A 19,382-nucleotide genomic window follows, 5' to 3' on the forward strand; every position below is an offset into this window, starting at 1 on the left:
GAAATTATTGATGTACTCTGAGCGCGAAGCAGTGAGGAGACGAATTGGTTGGCATCGCGTTGGACATCACATCAAATATTGCAAAAATAATTTAAGGTAATAAAGAATGAGATTGCTCCGCTTTCAGGACGTTTGATTGCAAGGAGGGAAGACTGCAAATCAGAACAATATTGCTACTCCCTTACGTGGCAGTGCGAATTTCCCCACTCGGACGACACGTGTTATTTCGCTCACTCCTATCCTTACGCGTATTCTGATATGCAAGTAAGATCGATGTCTATCTAGATCCATTCTTCTGGCATGAATTCCTCATCTAGGATTATTTGAAGGCTTTGGCAAAGGATTCGTTGAGATCTCAGTTTTGCAAGCAACGCATTCTCTGTCGCTCGGTGGCAGGAAATCTTGTCCACTTATTGACGATCACATCACCGTCGTCGTCTCTGATCGAAGCCGAGGTTGCCAACAATCATTCATCAGATTGAGTTATAGTAGATGCGGTGACGTTTCAGGCTAAGCAAGCTGTCGTCGTCACGGCGAGAGTTCATCCGGGAGAAACAAACGGCAGTTGGATGATGAAGGGATTCTTGGACTTTGTTACTGGCAATAGCACAGATGCAAAGGCACTGCTACTTTTTCGTAAAAGAGACTACGACGTCTCTATTGAGTCTTTGTGTGCAGATTTTGCGTGATAGCTTTGTATTCAAAGTCGTTCCCATGCTCAATCCGGACGGCGTCATTGTGGGCAATTACCGTTGCTCTCTGTCGGGTCGAGATCTGAATCGGAACTATCGAACCACGATGAAAAGCGCCTTTCCAACTGTTTGGCATACAAAGCAGATGATCAGACGGTTTGTGGCGCTGTTTTCATCTCTTTCCTAACCGTTTTTCCCTCTCTGCAGACTAATCCAAGAAAGAGAAGTCGTACTCTATTGTGATTTGCATGGACACAGTAGAAAGCAGCACGTCTTCATATACGGATGTGAAAACAGGTACTTGCAGCACTGTTAGTAGAATTAGAGAGAGAATAGATCTATTAGATTTGATCCATCTGCGCGGCTTCATGAACGCGTATTTCCTATGATGCTTCACAAGAATGCTCCTGATAAGGTTCGCACATATAAGGCTACTTGTGTTCTAATAATGAATGGTGACGTATCACGTGCAGTTTTTGTTCAGCGACTGTCGGTTTAAAGTTCAAAAGAGCAAGGTTTGCCATTGTTATCTGTTTTCTCCAAAGAAAATAATATGAATTTACGGTAGGAGGGTACAGGACGCATTGTTATGTGGCGCGAAATGGGAATAATGAATAGCTTTACAATGGAGGTCAGACTGCTGCATCCGCTGTTGAAGAAGTATATGTTCTTGCTTAGGCTACCTTTTGTGGAGCGAAAAGCGGACATGCTGGCTACCATTTTTCGGTGGCCGATTTCGAATTGATGGGCCACCACTTGTGCGATACTCTTCTAGATTATTGTGATCCTGACAGAACGAAAGTGCGCTGTCGTTTTCCGGAATTACGCATCTAATTTTTCTTTAGTATCAGGTTGTGTATCAGGAAGTTGAGCAGATGGTGAAGGATCAAATCCTTGCTAAACTGGCATCGATGGGAAAGGAGTTGCCACCGGGCACCGACCCTTTGGACATTCCTCTCATGGATTCGGACTTTTCTTCAGGAGTCGAGTCAAGGTGAATAGTATATACTATTTATTTATTTATTTATCATAATTGTATCGTTCTCTTTCAGCGACGGGGGATCAGATAGTTCTGTCTCTGATGGGCTTCCTATGGAACTTATGTACGGCCCTGCTGCCATCCGAAAGGCAAGTAGTTGAATTGTGTATTTCAGACTTATCTGACTGATGGTTGGCTATTGTAGAAAAAGAAAAAGAAGAGCAAGGGAGATAAGAAGCGCCATCCCGCGAAGCTCAGGATGCATCAGTCGCAAACATCTCTAAGCGATGAACAGAAGAGCAATGAGGTAAATGATTTCTACTCCGTTTAGAAGTTATGGGTTCTCGTGCATCATCGTAATAATTGTCTTACTGTTGGATTGCATCAAAAACGTTAAAACATTTGGTAGGAACTGGGCGATTATTTCGTATTTCATTCTAGCCTTCAACCGTGCCATTGACTGAACGAGATATTGTGGCATTGGCTAAGGCAGGGCAAGAAAAGGTGAGCTGTAGCTCGTTCCGATTGTCTATCTGCTGTCACCTTTCTATAGTCGGTGTCAGACAAGGACGGCGCACCGCTGAAGATGACTACTTCTTCTATGAAACCCGAGCCTATACAAATGGTTGGTTGTTGATCTGGATTTCGTTATCTTTGCTACATTTTTCCTTTCGCTTTTCCAATAGTCGGACTTCATTCGGTCTTTGCCGGACAATGTGTCTCGCAGTAGTGCCAAACGAGGCTGCACCACTCCTAATATTGCTGGATTAGTTGAAGACAAGGAGTCGGGCACGGTGATGATCAGTGGATTCAATCTGATGAACAGCGTCGGAGCGAATCCAAGCGTCGCTACCACCGCTTTAAGCGCAGCGACTAAGACAAGGTGCAGTCTTAATTAAAAATTATCTGAAACGTCAATAGGTAGTTTTTCATTCGCAGTCCCGCTCAATCACGTCGCTCGTCTATTGGACCTCCTCAATTTCGGACGTCCAGTCAAGGTCCGGGAGCGTTTACCGCTCGCTACGTATCGCACCATCTCGCAGCGGAGTCAGGTAAGAGTGGAGGAGGCAACGGTTCTTTTCCCTGACTTTTCGTCTGCAGGAAATCGGCTATTGACTGCGGCTCTATCCGGTCGACCGGAGACACCCGCGCTGCATTCTCGGTCTTCTTTGATTCGCTCCTCGTTTCGTCTGCGAAAAGCCGACGACTCTAAAGTCATTCCAGCGCGATTGGAACTGGACATCGTGAAGAGGAGAGACCCAATCGAGAAGGATTCGACTCAACCGGCTCTGAGCGGCGACAGCGTCGAAAGCATAGCTAGCGAACGCAGTTTCGTCAGCTTGGACGGCACGGGACTGGAATTCCTTACCAATCGGCTCTCCACAACTCATTTGACGACTCAGAGAAAGAAAGACGATCCTCCCGAAATCACGAGCTCCGCAGATACGAACTCCTTACAGACGAACGGTTCACGTTCGGCGGTGTTTATGAAACAGCTCAAAGCCCTTCAGTCGACGAGGCGACTGGACGTGATGCCGGAAGGAGGAGGAGGAGGAGGAAAAAGGGAAGCGGAAAGTAGGCACCGTAAGTCGACGACTTCTAACGAAATTCGTTCGGCATTCGAATCCCTACACGAGATCACAGCCGCTGCTATTGCTGACACCGAACCTCTTTCCACCAGCGCGGAAGAGCCGCGACTCTCCTCCCATCGTCTTTCTCGAACCGGCTCCTGGTTTCGCTCAAAAGATCGAATCGAGGAACACAAGAGCGCTATCGCGGCTGCCGTTAAAGAGCACGAAGTCGTTCATCGACAGACGGCGCCTTCGAAGTCGAGTCCACCTAACAAATTGTCGGACGATAGAAGAACCGTTTCAACGACAGCGAACGTCTCTTCTGACCACGTTTCTGCGTCTAAGAAAGCTCGCTCGCCGGTGCCGCGAATATTTAGTGAATCGATAGCACCGTCGAGTCGTCGCCCCGTGCCTCGATCGGCTAGTTTTCCTATTGCGTCGCAGGGGACGAGATCGGCACTTCAGTCGGCTGCTGCCGGCGGTCGTCGTCGTCGAGACGTCTTGAATGCTGTAGCGAGCGCCAAAAGGCCGCTCACCGTGCATTCGACAGCTAAACGCGGTGGCACGTCGTATGAGGTCGAGACAAATAGTCCGCCTTTTCCGCCGACGGTGGCTTTTTTGCGGGGTGACGAAACTGTCGAAATTCCGGGGAACATGTACGCTCGACTTCGACTAAACAGAGGCGAAACGTCGACAGGGGTAAGTGGCGTTCGAGCGGTTGCGTGTTCGCGTTTTTTCTTTTACTAACGACCCAGGTTGAGTCGATTGCAGATCCGAACGTGTGCAAGGTCGGCCGACGACCAAATTTGGAGACAGGTCATATTTGTTTTATTTTAGTAAATTGTTTCGCTATCTGAGAAAATCTTAGGCACTTCGCCCGCTACTATATCTCTGACAATTGACGAGATGGAATTGCTACGTCAAGCTAAGAAAAAGAAGAAAATTCATCAGACGTCGCGCGGTTTTCGGTTTCTTCAAAGTTCAAAGAAAGCAAGAGAAAGGTTAAATTGATAGGTAAAAATTCTCTGCATTATATATCACTTGAAATTAATTAATTAATTAATTATGTCGACTTGCCGGTGCATGGCCGGAGCGTCTGTGACGTAATCTTAGACCAATGTACTGATATGTACAATGAATTATACGACTGCCTTGGTGGTGGTCGTATAATGGATGTCTCGCGTCTCTCCGATTCCACGGAAACCCGCTCGTTTATATGTTTCTACGAGTAGTGAAAAAAGAGCAAAGCGCTTGGAGCTGTCTGTGACAGCTCCAAGCGCTGTATTGTCGGGCGTTTGAGTCGATTATGAGCGATTCTCGCTCGTCGCGAATGCGTAGTGGAGTCGAGAACTTCGCTACAGTCGAAGAAACGCTAAAGATTGCCCGCGAACGTTTGCTCAGCTAACAATTTGTCCGCGAACGTTCGCCAAGTTAGCGATTGTCCGTTCCAGAGCCGGCAGCCATCTTGCTTGAATTTGCTGACCGTGCATACTGACGCACGTCACTACAAGGCACGCATACGTTCGCTCTTTCGCGTCGAATAGCGCCCTAACGATTCTAGAATGGCATAGAATTTCCATCGTGACCTATTTCGTATTTTTGCTCGTCGTAAGACGCATTTCGAAGCGTATTCAACCGTATTGCGTATCCTCTTGCATAAGACAATGATGTCATATAATGATGTCATTCTCTCTTAGCTCCTCCTCCGCTCACCATTTCTTCGTGTATAGAAACCGAATCGCGACGAAATTTCGCTCGAAACGATAGCAGAATCTAATTTTGAGTCGATTCGCATTGGTTTCTAGTTCGAAACGACGCGCATTTTCGTGCTGTAAAGCTGCGGCACAGATCAGGCCCCGCCTCTCCGAGTATAAATAGCCAGCTCGTACATCTACAATCAGAGTTCTCAGAGCTAGGATAGAAGGGAGCAGGTAACTCTCCCCAAGGTGTGACCATTTATAGCCCGGTGGCTGGTCAATTTCCTCACTTGACAAGGGCATGGATTGCCTTCCTAGCAATGACGAGAGCAAGGCATTCTGATATCGGATAAACCTCCATAGCACCGTCTTCTGTGTGGTTTGATATCGGGTGTCGAGTTTTTTACTTTTTAAAAGGTTCTCCAAGTCAAAAGAACGCGTTTTTTGGTCTTCTGGCGGTCAAACAACGCGTTTTCGAACTTGTAGCAGCCACGTGGCGGAAGGGGGCCCCCAATTTTTTCTAAACCTGAGTGCCACAAGCTCAGAACAGCAGTGAGTAAAAAAAGCCTGCAACTTGGGTGCCTCAAAAAATTCGAAATTTTGGGTCCGCGCCGCTGGCTCACATGACTAAAGTACGCTGCCCAGATGCGCTTGCGCCACCTGTGTCGAATGGCAACGAGGCGTGTACGCGATAATGCAGTAGCATACTCCGCGAAAGATCTGTACATAGCTTGGAGACAAGCAAAAGACGACGAAGAGCTACTGAGAGCAAGACTAGAGGCGGTAGGACGAATCGCGCCAACTCTTCCCCCGCCCAACCGGACTATTCCAGCTAGAAACAGAAAACGCAACGCTCAAACGTCGCTTAGAGAGCCTCCGCAGAGCAGCGGCTCCATCAGTAGTCACAAAAATCGAAACGACAGAAGCCCAACGTCCAATTGGAACGGGATTTCTTCCTCCGACCGTCTCCGGCTCGAACAACTATCGTCGACCGTGCACGAGCACGTCGAACTCTCGCGTATCGTCCGACGGATCGACGACGTCCGTCGTCGTCGGCTCTCGTGTGGCCGAGCTCGAGCGAAAGTTGGCTGCTTTGGATAGGAGGAGAATTCAGGAGGTGGCTCGCTGGCGAAAGAAGTACGACGATCTGCAAGAGAAGTGGATGAAGCGAGGAGGAGTCGAGCCGGCGGACGATCGAGTGAGGGATCTGGGAGGAAAGAGGGGGAGTCTTCAGCAGAGAAGTCGGAGTAGGGTGAGTGCAGAGGAACAAAAATGATCTTCTTGTCAATTTGAGTTTTTTTTGTTGTTGGCACGAAGGTTGGTACGAGCAGTAGTAGTAGTAGTCATCTGGAAGAATTGCGGGTTGATAATGAGCAATACAAGGAGAAGAATAGGCGTTTGGTGCTCGAGAATGAGGAGCTGTCGAAGCAGGTGGACGAGATGAAAACGATTGTGAAGAGCGGAGGTTCACGTATGCACGATGTAAGGAGAGGCGAACACGAGCGAAACCGTGTCTATAAAAAAGATTTTCTAGGATGGCGTCAATCGTAAGCTAAGAGACTTACTGGACAGGAGTGAACGAAAAGTGGAAGAGCTCCAGCGAACAAATCTGAAACTGTGAGAAGAATAATTAATTCTACGTTATTGAATTATATAAGTATGTGTATGCCAGGCATTCTATGATAAAAGAAGCCAATTACAAGCTTCGCTCCGGATCTCGGTCATCGCTTGCAAAAGACATGTTGTCAATGTCGGCGATGCGTTTTTAATTAAACCAGTATCGTCAAAGGTATTTTTTTCTTATTTATTTATTTATTTATTTATCTACGTATTTATTATTAACATCGTTTCGAAATGTGTCACGTGACACTTTTTGTGCAGCCAAATGCCTTGGCACATACTGCTGCTAATTGCCTCGTCCGCGTTCTGTCAGACGACAGTTCGTCAAACTCAAATGCCCATTGTCTTATCGAACGTTGCACCGGAGAACCTCCTACCGCAGTTTCTCTTCATGGAAGGCGGCGAAGAAGGCGGGCACGTCAACGTCGGATCGTACGGCGGCGGGCAAGGCAAACCGGAGCCGTTCATTCCGTCCGACTCGTGTCCCGACGACATATTCGCGTATGCTAGCCCCGATCTGCGTGGCCGTCAGTTGCCTTATCTGACTCAAGACGACTGGGATTGCGAACGAAAGAACACCACCGTGCCTGTCGTTCAAGTCGAAAACGACTTCCTACGAGCTAACATCGTGCCCCAGTGGGGCGGGAGAGTAAGAAACGATACGCACTACATAAACATTGCCGGTTCTTTTAATAGCAGACCCAAGTTCTCTCCCCCTCCCCCCTGTGTAGGCTGTTATTAATTAATTAGATCGCACGAGATGCTCATTTACGAATAGCGTCGTTTAAAAAGTAGTTGCAGGCTTCAATCTGCGTTTCCCATTTTCTCTTGCTCCCCACTTTCAGTTTCTACTTCGATTTCAATGCATGCATCCCCACGGTCGTTATAGAAACCGCCTCTCTCTCTTATTAGAATTAAAAATGCGTAGGTTTGGTCACTCTATCACAAGAAAGATCAAAGGAATCTCCTCTTCGCCAATCCGGCTCATCAACCAGCGAACATCGGCTTACGAAAGGCGTGGACGAGCGGAGGATGCGAATGGAACTGGTCCCCCGGCGTCATCGGCCACGGCGTCTTCACCGAGTCTCCCGTCTACATGGCTCAAATCAGCACAGAACTGGGACCCCTTCTCCGCGTCTACGAATTTGACCGACTCAACGAGACCGTTTGGCAAGTGGACATGCTCTTCGACGCGCGAGACGGCACGTTCTGGGCCCATCCCAAGATAACGAACACAAATCCCCATCCGATTATGGGATATTGGTGGACGTGCGCCGCTCATTCGATCACCGGCGAGAGTCGAGTCATAACGCCGGCGGCGTACACGATCGAAACGTCGGCGGGTCCGGGAACGAAATCGCCGTGGCCTCGCTTTGATTACGGATTGGAGAACAGCTCCTTTTACGAAACAAATCCCGATTTATCTTTCTTGAAAAATTTACCAGATACCATAGACTCGTTTGTGCGGATAATGAAACCCCAGCTTCCTTACATTGCCCACGTCGACGACGAAGGCTACACAGTCGTTCACGGGCATCAACTAAACGGAACGAAGTTCTTCACGTGGGGTCAAACGGAAAGGGGACAATTTTGGATGGATTTTCTCTCGGCGTCGCACGGCGCCGGCAACTACGCGGAACTGCAAGTCGGACCGGCGCCCATGCAGATGACGAATTTTCCGGTCGACGCCGACGAGACAGTTCAGTGGACCGAATGGTTCAAATCGTTTTCCGGCTCGACGGAAGAGCTTCACTCGGCGAACTACTCTCAAGCGTTGGACGCCGTCGAGACGTGGATGAAAGGTGACGATGGATTGAGCGCCGATAGGATAGCCGAAATGGAGAAATTTTTCGCGAGTTACGCCGATCATCCCCTCGCAGAGGAGAACCTATTGAAATTGGGTTCGTCGTGGGGCGGCGTGCACGAAAAGATGACCGGAAAGCCGCTGAGTCCGAGCACCCTGTTTCTCGTTCGAGACGATGAAACGGTGAAGCCGTGGGTGGAGCTTTTGGAAAAGGGAGACTTCAGCGACGCGACGCTAGCAGAAATGATTCCGACGAGCTTCCAAATAGGTCAACGATGGATTGACCTGCTAGAGAAATCAAAGGAGACGTGGCTATCTCATTTATTTCTTGGCGTCGCCGCTGCCGAGCAAGGAAACGGCGTCTTGGCGAAAAGTTCGTTTATGAAGTCCTTGTCGTTGAACGAGACCGTGCACGGCTACCGGAATTTGGCAGTCACCGCCGACAGCGTTGGCGAAGTGTACGACAACTACATGAAAGCGTGGGCGTTGGCTTTGGAATGGTACAAGAAAAATGCGACCAATTCCGAACGGCTTGTCAGTAATCTGGGCGCTGAAATAACCTATTTCCTTCAGTCGCACGACGATCTCATGATGGATCATCTCGTCGACTTTTTGAATCAGTCGCTTCCGGCTGTTCTGCTTCGACGCGATCAGATTCTCAGCGCGCAAGTTTCTGTAGCAATTTACCAGAAAGACTACTCGCGGGCCATTGAAATTCTTTCGAGCAACTGTTTTCCAACGTACGGTGCAGATCGAGCCACTCTAATTGATCTCTGGAATCGGGCTCACTATGATCAGGAAGCCGAAAAGTTGGGTCATTCGCTGTCGATTTTTGAGGCTCATCAGGTTCGAATGCGGTATCCTGTACCAGATAACATTGGCTATCCGTACTAGCTGAACTGTCTTGACGACATGCACTCTTTTTTTGCCAGATGCACGAGCTCCTCTTTTTGATTGCTGCTCATTGGAATTGCTGTTGGGAACATCGAGTCAGACACGCTGCTTTTTCTTTTATTACGCCAAAACGCCAGGATCCTCTAATGAGAGTGAAAACGCTCTGTATTTCATATTGGTATAGACGTCCACCACGGAAGAACAACCGGCCGTTGTCATCATCTACAAATAGCCGTGTAGTTAGTAAGAAGGATGGATTCTGATTTGTAATAATTATTGCCTGTGTTTTGGCAGATGGCGAATTGCTTGCAACGCTGTATAGAGTGCCCACCGCCGAAGGTATATGAGATCGCGCGTCCCCGTTGAGAGACCAGTGATGAACGCGAGAATCGTTTCCCACAGAAATCAACTGGGAAGGAATAAAATATCAGAAAGGGCAGATAATTCAAATACCTCGTCGTCATGGAAAAGGAGGTCGTGCGTGGTGGCGCCGTTTGTATTCAAAGCAGAGGCAAGGTGGAGCGATTTAAGATGCCACAGACCTGGCTTAGGTCCTCCTCCGCATGCCTATGAAGCAGAGATGCGGACTGTTCTCCCGTCACCGGCACGATTGGCACGATTCAATTACTGACCAGCCACTCTTCGCCAGAATCGAAACCTACTGCTCCGATCCACTTTCCAGCAGGTTGAGATAGAGACTACAAGAGAAAAAAATATGTTATTCAAGAAGTGAGTATCTATACAATACAAGTGCTTGCCTTGTTTGAAGATGGCTCAAAGGAGTGAGTCGCTTTTTGAAGCTTTCTATAATCTGGCAAGAAGATGAAGCAATGCGAAGCGGCACGCCTTCTTTTATACCCCATGTTTTGACTGTTCCGTCTTCGGATGCACTGGCGAGAATTGAAGTGCCTGTTGCGACTGACAGCACCATGTCTTTGTGCGCGGCTAAGACTTCCTGGAGAGATAAGTGAATTCATCAAATAACAGCTTTTTAATTAAAAAAGTCTTAGGAACAAACCTTTTCAGTCCCTGTTTCTAGATCCCACACACGAACCGTTCCATCGCCGCAGGCTCCGCATAATAAATTATTCTAATGAGGTTATAAAGTCACCAAAGAAAAAGACTCTATGGACAGTGACTTGTTCGGTATATGACAGACAATTGATTTCAGGTGAAAGAGAACTTGAACTGGAGACTGAACGTTAGGACACCTTAGTACATCCCACGTAGTAGTGTGGCTTTACCGAACCGCCAACATTTGAGTGGACCACACTGATTGCAGTTTTTCATCCTAAATTCAAATTCGTCTGCGGAAACGAAACCGATAACATCACTTACCTTATTCCGTCTGATCAGACTGTCCCATTTCCAAAGAGAAATGCCGTTGGAACCACCGCTTCAAGAAAATGTTTCAAATTGGAAGAAAGAAGTCTTCTGCATCGTTTACCTGACCAAATAATCTTTGACAGTGACCAAAGCGTACAAAGGACTTTCTCCACCTCCTATAGAAAGATCTTCAACTCAAAAAAATGATGCTAAACTATTAAAAGTCGGAGGACACCTTGAAATGTTTGAGCTGGTTTCCTAGCACCATTTGTTTGAAGAGAGTCCCCCAGGGCGTTTGTGCTACCACATAAATAGCAATGGCAGCGTTACATAGGCATAATCCCCTAACTTACTCGAAGATCGAAATTCTGCCAAAATTATCTGAGGTGGCAAGGTATCTCCCACAAGCCGAATAGGCTTGAGAATAGATTGTCGTGTAAAGAGCTGCCCTTTTCTATAGAAACACGTTTTGACAGCTCTTTTGCTGTAGCAGTGTGGAATGTACTTCCAAGTTCTCCGCTGCTGTGTCCATTTTCTGAGTCTAACGCACGCTGGCTAGCTGCGAGCTTGAAAAGGATGCATTTGAGAGCTCTGCGCCGATTATACAGCGCCGCCACGTTCGGCAAAACTCCAAAGTGAGCAGAACCGATCCCGCTAACGCACCCCTTTCAGCGCTTTCGCCCAGACTCGTAGAAGTTGGACATCTCGACGTTCCCAAAGTGCAGGGAAAGTATCAATCGGGCCAAGTGAGTCGAGAAAGCGACATAACACCCAAAAGACTAACACCAAAAAAACAGTTCTTCCTACATCGCATCTTCGGCTACCGTGGAGTCATCCTATTTCCGTGGGTCGCCCGATTATTCGACAGAGACGCCATTTTCGCCAAAAGAGACGACGACAACAACGCGTATGTAATAGAACAGGGAAATTCGAAAAAAGGAAATTTTCTGAAAATCTCTAAGGGACAGCGACTCTGGATCGTTTCGATCGGAAATTTATTACCAAGCCCTAATCGACGTTCGAGACTTTCCACATATTGTAGGAAATGATTTTACTTGCAGTTCGTATCTACGTCGATTTTCTCCTCTCTCAGAGAGTGAATCCTGAGGCGGTCACATTCCTTGCCAGTCAGCGCGAGAGCACTTTGTATTCCTTGCCCGGTATGAATCTAAAAGGAGTAGATAAAAAATTTATTATACTGATCCGTCTGCCTCTTGCATCAGCAATGATATCTATTCTTTTTCCTTTTCCTTTGAGGGTTGGACTATGTTGGTCATGAAGATGTCGTGCCTTATTGTCCGAGTGAAAAGGAGTCTCTTCATCACGATTTGTTCGACAAGTTCTTGGAACCGAATCCTAATAAGAGTGCAGGTGGCGAATTTATGGCGAAATGTTTCGGCGAAACGTTGCTTTTTTTTTGCTCGTCTCAGATGTTCCCTTTGTCGCGCGCGAATCGCTGCTCTCGTGGCAGAGCAAGAATCACCAGTGGCTTCAACTGACCGACGTTCATCGTCAGATAACGTCCGGAATACGAGTCACGGTCACCGCATTTTACATGGGATGCAGGGCAAGAAAAGCATTGTAGTCGTCTTTGTTCTTCTGTATTGACGTGCTTGTGTTATGACAGCAAAGTCAGCAAGGTCACTCGACCTACTGGGTAAGGTTTTGGCTTTGAGTTTTCTCTCAAAGGAATTGGGATTTTTTCTTCTGCAGTGGCGATATTCTATTCGCATTGAGAATATGATCGGCGAACAGGTTCAACTTAGAGAGCGACACTGGTCAATATACAGTCTAACAGGAACGATGGAGACTGTAAGAGGACGAGGGGTAGTAGGACAGGTAAGAAGGAATTCATAGCGTTGTCTTGTCGTTGAATTTACCTATCTAAAGGAACCGATACTAACGGCCAAATCACCTGCCTTTCAGTATAGCAGTCACGTTTCTCTGCAAGCATCGTCAGGACACATGTGGTAAAGAAAGATCATAGGAATCAGTACTGTACACATCGTCTGATTTTTTATATAAGGGGAACTTTTCGAATGGAGAGACAGGATGGCAGCACGTTTGACTGCAGGATACCTCCATTCGCTCTCGAAATCCGAGAAGCGTCATCTGGTTAGAACCACTAGTACACTCGCAGAATAGGAGGTCTGGGGAAGAGATCTCCTTCTAAAATAAGTGACCATACTTAGACCAATAAGCAAATAGTTTTATAGCTCGTGACCGTTCCTTTGGTTTTGCTTACACGTACGGGATTTCTGCGCCACGAGGAGAGCGATGTCTCGCCCGCGACCTCATCCGCACGACGTCTCCGATCGGCGACTTCGTCCGATCTACGGTGCATCGCGCGTCTCCCGTGCTATCGCGAATGCTCATCGAACTTCTCGCAGAGGCAATCGACGAGAGAAAGTTCAAAAAAGCCCATCAACTCGCCGACAAACTGATCAAGAAAAACCAGGACGCTCCGACGGCCAAAGTGAGACCGGATCCGTTTCGCGACGCTTTCGAAAATGTCTCTTCTCCTCTCATCAGGCCCTAAAAGGCCTCGTGATGCTTCGCACGGGCCACGAAAAGGAAGCGTACGTTCTCATGGACGAAATCATGAAAAAACGCTCCGATCTCGTATACGAACCGCTTCTCCAGGCCGTTTCCTTGTTCTATCGCGAATCGCATCAATGTGCGAACCGGACACAATTTAATTAAAAATATTTAATTAATCGAATTACATAGTCGAACGCATTGCCGAAGTTTTCGAGCTGGCCGTCGCACAGGAGCCGAATAACGAAGACTATATGAATCATTTGTTTATGGCTTACGTTCGCGTCGGAAAATATCAAAAACAGCAGGAAGTCGGACGAAATCTCTTCAAAATGTTCTCGAAGAATTCGTACTACTATTGGACGGTCATGAGCATAGTCATGCAGGTCAATCGATTAAATTATTAGTGATTTTGATTTTTGACTTGCACCTTTATTAGGCTCATACGAGTAAAGATCAACGTTTGGCTAAAACGATGTATCTTCCGTTGGCTCAGAAGATGATAGAAAAACAGATGAAGACTGGCACTGTCGAGTCCGACACAGGTACTATAGCAGTGAAAGATGAATGTAGTATGGATCTTTTCTATAGAGGTGAAATTATATGTGTCTGTGCTCGATATGCAGGAGAAGTACGAAGACGCTTTGTTCATGTTGCGTGGAGTTTTGGGTACGTTCTGCTCTGCGTCTTTGGATTGCTTGGATTGCGTCTCTCTCTCTCTGTGTGTCTCAGGCGGGTCGTATAAGAATGATCGCGAAAGGGAATTGCTCGATCTTTCACTTGTGAAAAAGTTGAGATGGTGGCCGGAACTGAATAGGCTCTCGAAAGCTCAACTGAATAAAAAGTGCTGTATACGCATTTTATAAGTAACTAATATTCCTAATAGCCCAGACGAATGGACAACGTGGCAGTATTACGTCGAATCGCTAATAGCAATAATCAAAATCGAAGATCCGAACGAAGTAAACGAAAAGATTCCAGACCCAAATCATTGGTACAAAAAATTGCCTAATTAATTAAAAAATGACCAAACGTTCCTCTTCCTCTTCAGGAACTTGTCCGATGCCGACGTCAGTCTGGAGCAGGCCTATCACTTCATCAAGGCGAAAGTCGATGCGGAACGCGCGAAGAAGAGTCAATGGAATCGTGGCCCTTTTCTCGCTCCTTTCGAACTAATTAAACAGGCAACCGAAAAGGAACTGCGTCCCAACGACGATTTCGTCGTATCTCAGTCGCTCGTCGATTTGTTCGTGATTTTTTTCGATCAATTCGGCTCGTGTCGTTCGTGCCACTCGGACGTCGATCCCTATCTCTTTTTGCTATCGGACGAAGAGAAAGAAGAAGTGAGTCGGAGTGCGCGTTGTCGAGGACGATGAATTGACGGGGTCTTGTAGCTGATCAAGAGAGTGACGTCGTCCGTCTCCGAAGCGGAGAAGGCGAATTGCGCGAAGGCAGATCTGCCTAGAAGTGATGCGGTATTTGAGAGATGTTTGCGTTTCTGTGCGCCTTGGTGCAAATCCTCTTCCCCAGTTAAAAGTCGTCCAACGTCACATCTTCTCCGTGCAGCTGGCGCGTTCTCTAGGCGAGCACGAGGACATGACGGTCGCAGACAAACTCGATCTCGTCGAGGAGTTGAAACGGCGTCTGAAAGACGGCGAAAGATATCGTAAAGAGAGAAAAAAGCCAAAGCAATTGAGAACATTAATTAATTAAGTATTTTTTTAATTCGTAGGAGACGGTTTCATAGAAACGGACGTTTGTCCGATTGACACCTACGCCCAATTGGCCGTTCACGTTCTCGCGGATCTTCACGAGGAGACGCGTAGGGTTTTTTTCTTCTTCTTGACTCGCGTGTTCAAAGCGATTGCAAGCGCGCGCGCTCTTTATAGAGGACAACGTCTACATTTGGGAAAGCATTATGTTATTGGAGAATATAGTGAGAGCGAAGAACACCAACGCTCAGTTGAAATTACTTCTCGTTAAACTCTACTCGTACCTGGGTAAGATTCGTTTTCCCTCTTTTGTTGTTTTTTTTTTGTTATTTTCTTTTATTAGGCGCCTTTGCGCCTTGCATTAGACTGTATGACGACTTGGACATTCGGAATATACAGATTGATAGTTTGGGGTAACGAAGGCAAGCACGTATTATTTTATTATGCTTAGCGTCATCTGTAGATATTTGTTCGTTCCGATTGGCGTGAGTTTGGGATACTATACGTGGGCAAAAAGAACGGTGCAACCAATGTTGCTCTTCTTTTTCAATCAGCTTAAATCGGTTTGTAGTCCTGTACTTTGATCAACTATTTGATTCCAGATCCTTTGCTCTCTCTTAGTGTCCCGAGTATGTCGTATCTGCTTATCACAATGCATCGTTTTATAAAGTAAGGGCGAATGGGATGAGAAGGGATTTGAGACAATTGATTTAGATTATCGAAATGACGAGATTTCAGCACAGAATAAAAAACTCTCTCACGTTCGCTCTAGACATCTACGAAAACGCAAGCTTTGAAATAATATCCAAGACCAGCAGGTGAAAAGAAGGTCTCGATCAATTAAATAAAATACCCTAATTTGTTTTTCTCCAGTATTTCGTGGGCTCACTCAACGCTGTACTCCCTCAACCTCCACCCATTCACACGTACGTAAACATTGACTAGTTCGAATTCCGTTGAATATAAACCTTCTTCTTCTTCCCAGCGGAATCAGAAGCGAATTTATCAGACAATCGCGATCTTTTTGTCATGGACACGTGGGATCCTCCGCATCGGTGAGAGGAGACAAAAAAGGTGCATACACTAGAGATATCTTTTTTTTCCCCTAGACGAATGACCAAAGAGAAGGCTAAGGCTTCGACTCAGATAGAGGTAGCGTCGATTATACCGAGATAGTTCATTTGGGACGTCGTAATTACAGATTCGGTGGTTGAACGTGCGAGCTACTATGTTTCACACGCTGTGGGTCGCCAGCGGAATTGCCGAGACGGCGTACAAGACTGACAATCCGTCGCCCGTTCCCACGCGAATTGTAAGTCCCTTCTCGTTGCAAGAAGAATGCGACAAGATGGAAAAGCACTATATGGATTTCAAAGAGGCGTACGTTCGAGCGCAGAAGACTTCGGAGCTCGACACAGAGGTTGTGCGGGGGGTTTGGCTTCTTTTGGGAAACGAAACCCTATATCTATATTTTCTTCAAATATTTAGTTTCCACTTCTACAAGGACCACCTCCGAGTCAGCTACACGATTTTTTTGGATGCGGCTATTCGGAAATGATGGATGGTTTGGTGCCGTTGTTGAGAAAGATGATGCTAGCGGCCGATAAGAAGTGGCCCCGTACGATGATGGTTCCCTAGTGCAATCTATCTTTACTTTGTGTGTGTGTGTGTGTAGAGGAGGCCGCCGACGAGTGTATCAAGCTCGCTGAAGATCTTCCGCGTCTCAACAAGACATTCGAAGGTGCGCTGTTAAAATGTGTCGTTTTATACCTACTCACTTTTCTGAAGAACAACGCAAGCGGGTGATTGATGTATACAGCAGGCAAATGAAGTTAGGCAGTGGCTGGGCTCTTCGTCACGTTGTGCAACTATCTGAGGTCGTTTGCTCCCCCCCTTTTTTTTTCTTTCTCCCTTACTCATTGTCTCTTGCAGACGTTTACGCACGCAGCGCTTTATGTTGGTATGTGCAATAAGGTTGTAACGACGAATAAGGCGAAGAAAAGAAGCAGAGTCGAACGCGTGGTAGGTCTACCGTCGTCATGTGGGCAGTGGACACAGTGGGGGCCCCTACGCGTTTCCAGACCTTCCTTTAGCGCTTTGGATAGGCGGACCGCCCGCAGGCTATCCCCCCGTTCTCGAGAAATTTCAAAGAAAGTCGAACCCTTAGGTAAAGAAGCCCGTTCCACTAGTGCCGGGATTTTAGGCGACAGAACGTGTCTGACAATTGTGGGTTCTCTGAAACTCGGACGTTGTAATAACCTTTGCCACGTTAGTTGTAAACGGATGGACGTGCCTAACTTGACATCCGAACCGTTTTTCTCGTCGGGAGAATTTGTTTTTTATCAGCACTTCCTCGTAGGCGGAGCCAATGATTAAAGCTCTGCGGGAATTTCAAAACGATCTACTGGAAGAAATAGATAAACTGAAAAGAGGCGTAGACGACGTAAGACAGGACGTAATGACAGACTACAGAAGAGAATTCTACGATGAAGACTACATGGAAATGCGGCGCTTCAGGCATCGAATGAATAGACGCGGCGAAATGGAAGACAGAGAGTTTCAAGTGAGATTCTTCAATTCATTAGCACGTCTTTCCTCTATTAATTCTTTTATAGGAGATCGATTGTACTTCAGTACGTGGAGTAGAGAAGAGCATTCGAGAGAGTTGTGTGAGTAAACTCGACGAACTCCGACTCGCCCTGGGAACCAAGTTAGTTTTATGTATCAAAACGATGAAGTGGTGAACAAAACGCGCCCTGCACTCGTCTATCGCGCTTTCTACTTTTTACTTCCAATCCGTGCGCGTGAGCAATAAAAATTTTTTTTACATAAACGTTTTATGTCACGAATGATCTTGTTTGCTTCCTGTCTTGCTTAGCTAGAAGAAAACCGACGATCAGTGGGAGGGCAGAAATGCGCGGTGCCTTACGTGCTAGGGGAAAGAAACGTAAGCCTCAAAATTTGTACCAAAGACTAAAGTCCCTCCCGTCTCACCTTTACGACGTCAACCCAATCCCACCCCCTAGGTCTTTCCCCTACAGTAGTAACATTAGGTTTCATTTGGATGCACGTCTCTGTTACTACCTAGATATTCTGCTCTTCGTTTCTTCTGTCCTTTGGTCAAAACGGGTGCCTTCTCTTTTTTCTTCGTGCTACCAATTGTGGTTTTGGCTAAATCTGCTGTCACCTCAGCGACGGCAATCGAGGGAGGCTGATTGTCAGCCATGAGATCGGAGGCGCATTCCTTCGCCCACTCGATCAGCGTGAACGTCATGGGAATGTCGAGATTATCCTCAGCCTAAGACTAAGACTCCACAAAGACTCAAGCACAGGAGCCAATTTGTAACCTGACTAAGAATTGAAGTTTCAATTTTGGACTTGGTTTCAGCCGACCTTTTTAGGATAAAAAACCAAAGGGGTCCTCTGCAAAGGAACGCCCTCCCTTTCACACTTACAAATGCTTGTTGAAAAACACGTCGGCACTGACATTGGGAAGGGTATGAGGATATTCTGACGGCCAGCTGATTTCCACTACAAAATGCTTCAATTCGTCTGGATTATCACATAGCTAAAGATTATTGACGGAAGAGAAAGAGGAAAAGAGAAGTGAGTCTGACTTTGTAGGTGAACTTCGCTGGCGAGAGCTGTTTGAAATTCTCGTCTCCGTCGTAAATTGAGAGAAGGGCTTCTACTTCTTCCTAGGGATGTCTAACTGTCGATCGCTTGGAGGATTGGCGAACGTACACGAACCTCCTGTTCTTCTTCCATCGTGAGGTTTAGCGCGCGCAAGTTCGAAAGGTCAAAAACCAGCATGGCATTCCCCGGGCAAGCGGCCGCTCTTATGGACGAAGCCAAGCAGAAAATGGTAGCCGAAATGGAGATAGAGGTCATGACCGACATGTACAACAAGTAAGCGAACGCGAAGAGACTTTTCGAGCGACGTAGATGACGTGACACGAAAAAAAAGGCTAACGAGCGCCTGCCACAAGAAGTGCATATCAACAAAATACAAGGAAGGCGAGCTGACGAAAGGCGAAGCCGTCTGTTTGGACCGGTGCGTGGCAAAATACCTCGACGTACACGATAGGGTAGGAAAAAAATTGACGACAATGTACGCACAAGACGAGGCGAAGAAAGCCCAAGCGAATAATTAAATAACCGGACCCCGCCCCATATATAACACAATATCACGTCTCATAAATAATTGGGTTATTCATATATTGTACCTAATACATCATAGCGTTCTCTGATGATGCGCAACGGGAAAAAAGTTGAGGTGACGGGTTTCTTTCGCGATTCATTTTCTCTTGAAATTCTCGAGCCAACGTCCGACACTTATCCCTGTCGCCCAATCCCAAATTGGAGCGCGGCGTCGAGGGAAGAGTCGATGAGGTCGACGACGATGACGACGATTTTATAGCGTTGGGAATCCACGTGAATACAACGGACTCGCCCGTCGATTCGTTGACGCTTGTCAGTCGCTTGACGCGCGGCAACGGTTTGGACGGCACGGCGGGCGACGACTGAAAAACGGGCGCTGCCGAAACGG

At 47.0% G+C, this 19,382-nt stretch overlaps 7 protein-coding genes across 8 annotated transcripts in view; 5 read left to right on the plus strand and 2 right to left on the minus strand.

Annotated features, from left to right (window-relative positions):
* LOC136187481 (cytosolic carboxypeptidase 2-like) overlaps nucleotides 1–4,416 on the plus strand; it is a 6,027-nt gene extending 1,611 nt beyond the window's left edge. The window contains exons 10-29 of the mRNA XM_065975084.1: nucleotides 1–96; nucleotides 144–264; nucleotides 318–455; nucleotides 510–620; nucleotides 679–848; nucleotides 900–989; nucleotides 1,038–1,107; nucleotides 1,166–1,207; nucleotides 1,261–1,323; nucleotides 1,371–1,493; nucleotides 1,538–1,686; nucleotides 1,745–1,820; nucleotides 1,877–1,978; nucleotides 2,113–2,175; nucleotides 2,225–2,296; nucleotides 2,358–2,554; nucleotides 2,611–2,723; nucleotides 2,773–3,941; nucleotides 3,998–4,058; nucleotides 4,111–4,416. Coding sequence (XP_065831156.1) covers nucleotides 1–96; nucleotides 144–264; nucleotides 318–455; nucleotides 510–620; nucleotides 679–848; nucleotides 900–989; nucleotides 1,038–1,107; nucleotides 1,166–1,207; nucleotides 1,261–1,323; nucleotides 1,371–1,493; nucleotides 1,538–1,686; nucleotides 1,745–1,820; nucleotides 1,877–1,978; nucleotides 2,113–2,175; nucleotides 2,225–2,296; nucleotides 2,358–2,554; nucleotides 2,611–2,723; nucleotides 2,773–3,941; nucleotides 3,998–4,058; nucleotides 4,111–4,253 — 3,169 coding nt within the window. The 3' untranslated portion in view covers nucleotides 4,254–4,416. The remainder of the gene's footprint in view (nucleotides 97–143; nucleotides 265–317; nucleotides 456–509; nucleotides 621–678; nucleotides 849–899; nucleotides 990–1,037; nucleotides 1,108–1,165; nucleotides 1,208–1,260; nucleotides 1,324–1,370; nucleotides 1,494–1,537; nucleotides 1,687–1,744; nucleotides 1,821–1,876; nucleotides 1,979–2,112; nucleotides 2,176–2,224; nucleotides 2,297–2,357; nucleotides 2,555–2,610; nucleotides 2,724–2,772; nucleotides 3,942–3,997; nucleotides 4,059–4,110) is intronic.
* Nucleotides 4,417–5,052: 636 nt separating this feature from the next.
* LOC136187485 (uncharacterized) lies at nucleotides 5,053–6,798 on the plus strand. The gene is made up of 5 exons (XM_065975088.1): nucleotides 5,053–5,722; nucleotides 5,772–6,191; nucleotides 6,257–6,421; nucleotides 6,474–6,556; nucleotides 6,612–6,798. Exons 1-5 carry the CDS (start codon nucleotides 5,585–5,587, stop codon nucleotides 6,706–6,708), a joined length of 903 nt encoding a protein of 300 aa, XP_065831160.1. The 5' UTR covers nucleotides 5,053–5,584; the 3' UTR covers nucleotides 6,709–6,798.
* Nucleotides 6,612–9,365, plus strand: LOC136187482 (uncharacterized). The gene is made up of 3 exons (XM_065975085.1): nucleotides 6,612–6,728; nucleotides 6,821–7,208; nucleotides 7,488–9,365. The coding sequence occupies exons 2-3, from the start codon at nucleotides 6,825–6,827 to the stop codon at nucleotides 9,255–9,257; spliced, it is 2,154 nt and encodes a 717-aa protein (XP_065831157.1). The 5' UTR covers nucleotides 6,612–6,728; nucleotides 6,821–6,824; the 3' UTR covers nucleotides 9,258–9,365.
* LOC136187483 (THO complex subunit 6 homolog) lies at nucleotides 9,340–11,132 on the minus strand. The gene is made up of 14 exons (XM_065975086.1): nucleotides 11,089–11,132; nucleotides 10,937–11,037; nucleotides 10,819–10,883; nucleotides 10,705–10,759; nucleotides 10,596–10,653; nucleotides 10,502–10,548; nucleotides 10,397–10,445; nucleotides 10,276–10,347; nucleotides 10,116–10,212; nucleotides 10,016–10,068; nucleotides 9,890–9,955; nucleotides 9,711–9,824; nucleotides 9,538–9,666; nucleotides 9,340–9,479 (listed from the first exon to the last, which is right to left on the minus strand). The coding sequence occupies exons 1-14, from the start codon at nucleotides 11,113–11,115 to the stop codon at nucleotides 9,378–9,380; spliced, it is 1,035 nt and encodes a 344-aa protein (XP_065831158.1). The 5' UTR covers nucleotides 11,116–11,132; the 3' UTR covers nucleotides 9,340–9,377.
* Nucleotides 11,133–11,138: 6 nt separating this feature from the next.
* LOC136187508 (polymerase delta-interacting protein 2-like) lies at nucleotides 11,139–12,855 on the plus strand. Of its 2 annotated transcripts, none has more exons than XM_065975116.1 (11): nucleotides 11,139–11,218; nucleotides 11,269–11,329; nucleotides 11,381–11,490; nucleotides 11,546–11,621; nucleotides 11,677–11,743; nucleotides 11,841–11,954; nucleotides 12,014–12,150; nucleotides 12,211–12,240; nucleotides 12,297–12,422; nucleotides 12,474–12,553; nucleotides 12,610–12,855. In XM_065975116.1, the coding sequence occupies exons 1-11, from the start codon at nucleotides 11,160–11,162 to the stop codon at nucleotides 12,701–12,703; spliced, it is 954 nt and encodes a 317-aa protein (XP_065831188.1). In that variant the 5' UTR covers nucleotides 11,139–11,159; the 3' UTR covers nucleotides 12,704–12,855. The 2 variants fall into 2 exon arrangements, with proteins under 2 accessions (XP_065831188.1, XP_065831189.1); XM_065975117.1 differs by having other exon boundaries at nucleotides 11,552–11,621.
* Nucleotides 12,841–17,690, plus strand: LOC136187489 (N-alpha-acetyltransferase 25, NatB auxiliary subunit-like). Its single transcript, XM_065975092.1, has 27 exons — nucleotides 12,841–12,921; nucleotides 12,974–13,059; nucleotides 13,116–13,260; nucleotides 13,314–13,507; nucleotides 13,561–13,666; nucleotides 13,713–13,790; nucleotides 13,854–13,965; nucleotides 14,008–14,115; nucleotides 14,173–14,464; nucleotides 14,516–14,596; nucleotides 14,652–14,787; nucleotides 14,854–14,943; nucleotides 15,011–15,121; nucleotides 15,177–15,246; nucleotides 15,297–15,396; nucleotides 15,455–15,502; nucleotides 15,548–15,651; nucleotides 15,707–15,759; nucleotides 15,819–15,888; nucleotides 15,943–15,985; nucleotides 16,035–16,253; nucleotides 16,322–16,451; nucleotides 16,509–16,574; nucleotides 16,622–16,710; nucleotides 16,766–16,855; nucleotides 17,193–17,396; nucleotides 17,449–17,690. The coding sequence occupies exons 1-27, from the start codon at nucleotides 12,861–12,863 to the stop codon at nucleotides 17,575–17,577; spliced, it is 3,015 nt and encodes a 1,004-aa protein (XP_065831164.1). The 5' UTR covers nucleotides 12,841–12,860; the 3' UTR covers nucleotides 17,578–17,690.
* Nucleotides 17,603–18,609, minus strand: LOC136187516 (RWD domain-containing protein 4-like). Its single transcript, XM_065975127.1, has 7 exons — nucleotides 18,584–18,609; nucleotides 18,451–18,531; nucleotides 18,289–18,401; nucleotides 18,181–18,226; nucleotides 17,918–18,131; nucleotides 17,828–17,868; nucleotides 17,603–17,765 (listed from the first exon to the last, which is right to left on the minus strand). The coding sequence occupies exons 1-7, from the start codon at nucleotides 18,599–18,601 to the stop codon at nucleotides 17,730–17,732; spliced, it is 549 nt and encodes a 182-aa protein (XP_065831199.1). The 5' UTR covers nucleotides 18,602–18,609; the 3' UTR covers nucleotides 17,603–17,729.
* Between the last annotated feature and the right edge of the window lie 773 nt (nucleotides 18,610–19,382).

Source organism: Oscarella lobularis, chromosome 5, assembly GCF_947507565.1.
Source record: "Oscarella lobularis chromosome 5, ooOscLobu1.1, whole genome shotgun sequence".
NCBI lineage: Eukaryota > Metazoa > Porifera > Homoscleromorpha > Homosclerophorida > Oscarellidae > Oscarella > Oscarella lobularis.

Bases quoted from the DNA above. Each gene is read 5' to 3' on its own strand.
- LOC136187483 (XM_065975086.1), bottom strand. From the start codon at position 11,115: ATGGACACAGCAGCGGAGAACTTGGAA. The intron at 10,654-10,704 runs GTAAACGATGCA...ATTTTCTTGAAG, and splicing joins GTCAAAGATTATTTGGTCAG to CGGTGGTTCCAACGGCATTT. The intron at 10,549-10,595 runs GTAAGTGATGTT...ATTTGAATTTAG, and splicing joins GTCTGATCAGACGGAATAAG to GATGAAAAACTGCAATCAGT.
- LOC136187482 (XM_065975085.1), top strand. From the start codon at position 6,825: ATGCCTTGGCACATACTGCTGCTAATTGCCTCGTCCGCGTTCTGTCAG. The intron at 7,209-7,487 runs GTAAGAAACGAT...AAAAATGCGTAG, and splicing joins TGCCCCAGTGGGGCGGGAGA to GTTTGGTCACTCTATCACAA.
- LOC136187508 (XM_065975116.1), top strand. From the start codon at position 11,160: ATGCATTTGAGAGCTCTGCGCCGATTATACAGCGCCGCCACGTTCGGC. The intron at 11,622-11,676 runs GTAGGAAATGAT...CTCCTCTCTCAG, and splicing joins TTCGAGACTTTCCACATATT to AGAGTGAATCCTGAGGCGGT. The intron at 12,423-12,473 runs GTAAGAAGGAAT...ACCTATCTAAAG, and splicing joins GACGAGGGGTAGTAGGACAG to GAACCGATACTAACGGCCAA.
- LOC136187516 (XM_065975127.1), bottom strand. The intron at 18,402-18,450 runs GTCAGACTCACT...AATAATCTTTAG, and splicing joins CAGCGAAGTTCACCTACAAA to CTATGTGATAATCCAGACGA. The intron at 17,869-17,917 runs GTAGTAACAGAG...TTACTACTGTAG, and splicing joins ACGAAGAGCAGAATATCTAG to GGGAAAGACCTAGGGGGTGG.
- LOC136187485 (XM_065975088.1), top strand. From the start codon at position 5,585: ATGCGCTTGCGCCACCTGTGTCGAATGGCAACGAGGCGTGTACGCGAT. The intron at 6,192-6,256 runs GTGAGTGCAGAG...GTTGGCACGAAG, and splicing joins AGCAGAGAAGTCGGAGTAGG to GTTGGTACGAGCAGTAGTAG. The intron at 6,422-6,473 runs GTAAGGAGAGGC...AAGATTTTCTAG, and splicing joins GAGGTTCACGTATGCACGAT to GATGGCGTCAATCGTAAGCT.
- LOC136187489 (XM_065975092.1), top strand. From the start codon at position 12,861: ATGTCTCGCCCGCGACCTCATCCGCACGACGTCTCCGATCGGCGACTT. The intron at 12,922-12,973 runs GTGCATCGCGCG...AACTTCTCGCAG, and splicing joins GCGACTTCGTCCGATCTACG to AGGCAATCGACGAGAGAAAG. The intron at 13,667-13,712 runs GTACTATAGCAG...TCTTTTCTATAG, and splicing joins CACTGTCGAGTCCGACACAG to AGGTGAAATTATATGTGTCT.